This window comes from Danio aesculapii, chromosome 13 (assembly GCF_903798145.1).
Source record: "Danio aesculapii chromosome 13, fDanAes4.1, whole genome shotgun sequence".
Classification (NCBI taxonomy): domain Eukaryota; kingdom Metazoa; phylum Chordata; class Actinopteri; order Cypriniformes; family Danionidae; genus Danio; species Danio aesculapii.
This window is the reverse complement of record NC_079447.1, coordinates 48,788,202-48,794,201: the sequence shown is the minus strand read 5'-3', so window position 1 is coordinate 48,794,201 and position 6,000 is coordinate 48,788,202. Positions and strand designations below refer to the sequence as shown.

Here is a 6,000-nt window from a genome sequence, read left to right as displayed (position 1 = left end):
TTTTCTGTGTTGGTGTGTAAAATTTGACTATTTGTTGTGTATCCATCCGTGTTTGCCCCATATTACACAATTCCATGACTTGTGAGTACAACGAAACTGTTTTAATTGTAGATGAACTGTTTTCTGGAAATTACCTCATTTTACAACTCCCCTAGAGTGAAACAGTTGAGTTTTACTATTTTTGAATCCATTCAGCCAATCTCCGGGTGTGGCGAGAGCACTATTACATTAGCTTAGCTTAGCATAAATCATTGAATCAGATTAGACCATTAGCATCTCATTAAAAAAATTTCAATTCGTTAATTTTTTAATTTATACACTTCTGTAGTTACATTGAGTACGAAGATTGATGAAAAATAAAAAGTTACTATTTTACGGCAGCAAAGTTCCTTGATTATTACGCCAGAATGAGAGTATAATTGCCATATCGGCCTAGAAAAAAAGCAGCTTTTCAATTTCCGTCAGCCGAAATTAACATAATAAATGTTTTGTTCATATTTTAGCCTTATTGAATTTTCTACAATGCTCTGTTCATACTTGATACACAGACTCAACTGTTTAAATCTACGGGACTAGCCTTTTCCCCCAATAAATTATAGTTTTCCTTTAAGAGAACAAAAGGATTAATGTTGTTTGTTTTTGATCTCTCTCTTACCTCAGCAATGGCATCCTTCAGTTTGTTGTATTTCTCAATGTCAAAGCGTGTCCTCTTTGCTCCCCGATGAAAGAACAGCAGGTACTGTCTGTCCCTGGCATCGGGGTATAGATATTCCTGCGCGAGAGAGTAACATAGACAGGTCAGACGGGTCTCCCTATGTGTTATTCATTCACTTTCCTTTGGCTAAGTCCCTTATTTATGAGGGATTACCACAGCGGTGTGAACCACCAACTATTCTGGCCTATGTTTTATGCAGTGGATGTCCTTTCAGTAGCAACCTAGTACTGGGAAATATCCATCTTGCTGTGAGTGCTAACCACAAAGACATGTGGTACAGGTGAATTGGATGAACTAAATTGGCCGTAGTGTATGAGTGTGTGTGAATGCGAAAGTGTATGGGGGCGTTTCCCAGTGCTAGATTGCTGAAGGATGGGCATCCTCTGTGTAAAACATATGCCAGAATATCTGGCGGTTCATTCCACTGTGGCGACCCCTGATAAATAAGGGACTAAGCTGAAGGTACATAAATGAATAGACGTGTTTAAAAGGAACTTTTAGAAAGACTGACGGATAAAGAGCCACACACCTGACGTGTCAGCACGAAGTAAGCATACATGGCCATGGCGGTGCCATAGGTAATGAAATACGTGACGGGCTCCATGATATCCCATGAGTACTCCCACCAGGTCAGCCGTGCCAGAATGCCGAATTGCGTGGCCATGTAAGCCATTCCTCCCCACAGCACCCAGGTAGTCCTGCGCTCGGCTTTCTTACTCAGCTCTTCTTTAACCTGAGAAACAGAGATTACAAATATGACCAAACATATTGTTAAGGAGTATAAAGTGCAATATGGACAGCCCTCCGACAAACAGAGCTCAGAAAGATGATTTCGGTTCCAATGCTGGCATATTATTGCCCAGAAAATGGGTGTAGCTGACTTTCACAAACAAATATACAGTTCAAACTAACTAAATAAACACTATACTATACTAAAACGTAAGACAAACAGACACATGTAGACACAGACAGACAGAATATATAGATACATAGACACACAGACACATATAGACGCAGACAGACACATACAGAAACAGATAGACATATATATATAGACACAGACACACAAAGACGCAGGCAGACAGACAGACACATATAGACGCAGACAGACAGACAGACACATATAGACACACAGACACATATGGACACACAGAAAGACACAGGCAGACAGACAAACACTTATAGATGCAGACAGACACATACAGAAGCAGACAGACAAAATATATAGACAATTAGAAAGACACAAACTGACAGACAGACAGATATAGATGCAGACAGACAGAGACACATATAGACACAGACAGACAGAATATATAGACACAGACATGCAGACACACAGAAAGATGCAGACAGACACAGACTCAGACAGGATATATAGACACAGACATACTGTACAGACACATAGAAAGATAGTCAGACAGAATATATAGACACACAGAAAGACGCAGGCAGAAAGACAGACACATAGACACAAAGACATACACACACATATAGACACAGAGACACATATGGACACACAGAAAGACGCAGGCAGACAGACACATATAGACACACAGAAAGACGCAGACAGACACTTATAGATGCAGACAGACGCATACAGAAGCAGACAGACAAAATATATAGACAAATGGAAAGATGCAAACTGACAGACAGACAGATATGGGTGTAGACAGACAGAGACACATATAGACACAGACAGACAGAATATATAGACACAGACACATAGAAAGATGCAGACAGACAGACAGATATGGGTGTAGACAGACAGAGACACATATAGACACAGACAGACAGAATATATAGACACAGACACATAGAAAGATGCAGACAGACAGACAGACACAGACAGGATATATAGACACAGACATACAGACACACAGAAAGATGCAGACAGACAGACACATATAGACGGACGGACACACACACATACGCACGAACGCATGCAGGCAGACAGACAGACAGACAGACACTTATAGATGCAGACAGACAGACACTTATAGATGCAGACAGACAGACAGACAGACAGACACGTATAAAAGCAGACAGATAGAATATATAGACACACAGACATACAGATACATAGACACACAGAAAGACACAGACATGTATAGATGCACAGAAAGACGCAGACAGACAGACACATAAAGATGCAGACAAACAGAATATATAGACACACAGAAAGACACAGACAGACACATATAGATAGACAGCCAGACACTTATAGCTGCAGACAGACAGAATATATAGACACATAGACATACACAGATACAGAAAGACACAGCCAGACAGACAGAAACACATATAGACGAAAACAGACAGAATATATAGACAGACAAACACACAGACACAGACAGAATATATAGATACACAGACATACAGACACATATAGACGCAGACAGACAGTATATAGACACACAGACATACACCCATAGATGCACAGAAAGACGCAGGCAAACAGACACACATAGACCAACACAGACAGACAGACAGACACTTATAGATGCAGACAGACAGACAGAAAGACAGACAGACAGACACTTATAGATGCAGACATACAGACAGACAGACAGACAGACACGTATAAAAGCAGACAGATAGAATATATAGACACACAAACATACAGATACATAGACACACAGAAAGACACAGACATGTACAGATGCACAGAAAGACGCAGACAGACAGACACATAAAGATGCAGACAAACGGAATATATAGACACACAGAAAGACACAGACAGACACATATAGATAGACAGCCAGACACTTATAGCTGCAGACAGACAGAATATATAGACACATAGACATACACAGATACAGAAAGACACAGCCAGACAGACAGAAACACATATAGACGAAAACAGACAGAATATATAGACAGACAAACACACAGACACAGACAGAATATATAGACACACAGACAGAATATATAGACACACAGACACATATTGACGCAGACAGACAGTATATTGACACACAGACATACACCCATAGATGCACAGAAAGACGCAGGCAAACAGACACACATATAGACCAACAGACAGACAGACACAAACATATAGACACACAGTAAGAACAGACATACACATATAGACACACAGATGCACAGATATGCAGAAACAGACAAACAGACAGACACACACACATACAAAACAAGTCAAGTTTTAGACGTCTTTAACAAAACTTTGCAATTACAGAATTAGCAGTATTCATGCAGCTCTCAGTGTGTAAAACCCCACACAATTCCACACAGTCAATGTACTGTGCAATTAGACTCTCTCAGCTTAATTATCAGCTGTCGTTATGATCAGATAATGGCTGTTCGCATCACTGTAGCAGTTTTGCTTGCCGTCTGTGTTATCCCATGTGTTCATTCTGTGTGTGCGGTTCAGCGGTTAGTTGAACTAATAAGACATGAAGTACATGAAACCGCAAGTCTATTTTTTTCTGATGTTGTTTAGACTATAATACATACAGTTGAAGTCAAAATGATCGGCCCCCATGTATATATTTTCCCCAATTTCTGTGTGAGGCGGAATCGAACCCGGGTCGCCGTGAGCACCAGAGTGCATGTGTCGACACACTAACCACTACACCACTGGTGCCAACAGCATTTATTAATATTAAAGAGGTTTAATATGTATTAATTAGATTAGAAACCTTACCAGTACCACGTCTTTAAAATTTCAGTATCGATTGATACCAAATTCCAGTATCGTGACAACCCTACTTGTAAATAAATAAACTTGTAAAAAAAACTCATATTAGTCATTAATATTACTGAAATTAATTGAAAAACTGAATAAATATAAATGTACACACATTTACACAAGTAAATAAATAGACTTAATGATGGGCTAAAGACTCCGTGTGGGCCTACATACATATAACCTAAACAACACACCTTCTCCAAGGGCTGGAGCTGAGAGTTGAGGTCCTCCAGTCGTCCAACCAGTTCTCTCTCTTTGCTGAGCTGATGCTCCTCTATACGCAGGGTGGTGTAGAGCTGCTGCACCAAAATCTTGACATCGTTCAGCCGCTCGCCGTCCTCGTGCGGTAACAGATCTAGCCAAATGCCAACAAAATATCAAAAAGCTCCTCTGGGCCTCTGCAAAATCCTACCCCCCCCAATGACCCACAATGCAACAGCGCACGCTTACCTCTCCTGGGGGGCTGCACCAGGTATGAGGTGTCATTAATGACTAGCTTAAAGTTGTCCATAAGTAAAATGTCAATCCCTGTTGAGGCCGCTATTCTTGCTCCATCTACAGAGAGAGAGAGAGAGAGAGAGAGAGAGAGAGAGAGAGAGAGAGAGAGAGAGAGAGAGAGAGAAATTGGGGGAAATTAGAGGTGCATAAAAACGTGCGGCCTGTTAAAGTCACCATGATTTCACCTTCTTATTTTTATATTTGGGCAATTCCAGCATTATAGATGTGACATTTGCAGTAAAATCTTTTTGTTTACAGAGAAAGTATACAGTACACCCAGAAAGTATTCACAGCGCTTCACTTTTTCCACATTTTTTTATGTTACAGCCCTATTCCGAAATGGATTGTATTCATTTATTTCCTCAAAATTCTACACACAATACCCCATAATCACAATGTGAAAAAAGATTTTTTGAAATTGTAGCAAATTTATTAAACAATAAAAAACCTTTATAAAAAAATACAAATAAAAAAGGTCCCAGGGTTGACGGTGCATGTCAAAGCACAAACCAAGCATGAAGACAAAGGAATTGTCTGTAAACCACCGAGAGTGGATGCCAGGCATTACGTTTGGAGAAATCCAGGCACCGCTAATCACCAGGCTAATAGCATCCCTACAGAGAAGCATGGTGGTGGCAGCCTCATGCTGTGGATGTTTTTAAGCAGCAGGAACTAGAAGACTAATCAGGATAGAGGGAAAGATGAATGCAGAAATGTAGAGACATCCTGAATGAAAACCTGCTTCAGAGTGCTCTTGACCTCAGAGTGGGGCGACTGTTCTTCTTCTAGCAGGACAATGAACCAAAGACCACCGCCAAAATATCAATGGAGTGGCTTCACAACAACTCAGTGAATCTCCTTGAGTGGCACAGCAAGAGCCCAGACCTAAATCCTATTGAACATCTCTGGAGAGATTTGAAAATGGCTGTACACCGTCGCTTCTCATCCAACCTGAGAGGAATGGGCAAAAATTCCCAGACAGGTGTGCCAAGCTTGTGGCATCATATTCAAAAAGACTTGAGGCTGTAATTGCTGCCAAAGATGCATCAACAAAGTATTGAGCAAAGACTGTGAATAC

At 40.6% G+C, this 6,000-nt stretch overlaps 1 protein-coding gene across 1 annotated transcript in view; it reads right to left on the bottom strand.

The window, feature by feature from the left end:
• The window catches only part of mcu (mitochondrial calcium uniporter), a 147,674-nt gene that overhangs the window by 4,239 nt on the left and 137,435 nt on the right, over positions 1-6,000 (bottom strand). Inside the window, exons 5-8 of the mRNA XM_056471015.1 lie at positions 4,875-4,979; positions 4,619-4,779; positions 1,245-1,448; positions 656-772 (exon numbers count right to left, since the gene is read on the bottom strand). Coding sequence (XP_056326990.1) covers positions 656-772; positions 1,245-1,448; positions 4,619-4,779; positions 4,875-4,979 — 587 coding nt within the window. The remainder of the gene's footprint in view (positions 1-655; positions 773-1,244; positions 1,449-4,618; positions 4,780-4,874; positions 4,980-6,000) is intronic.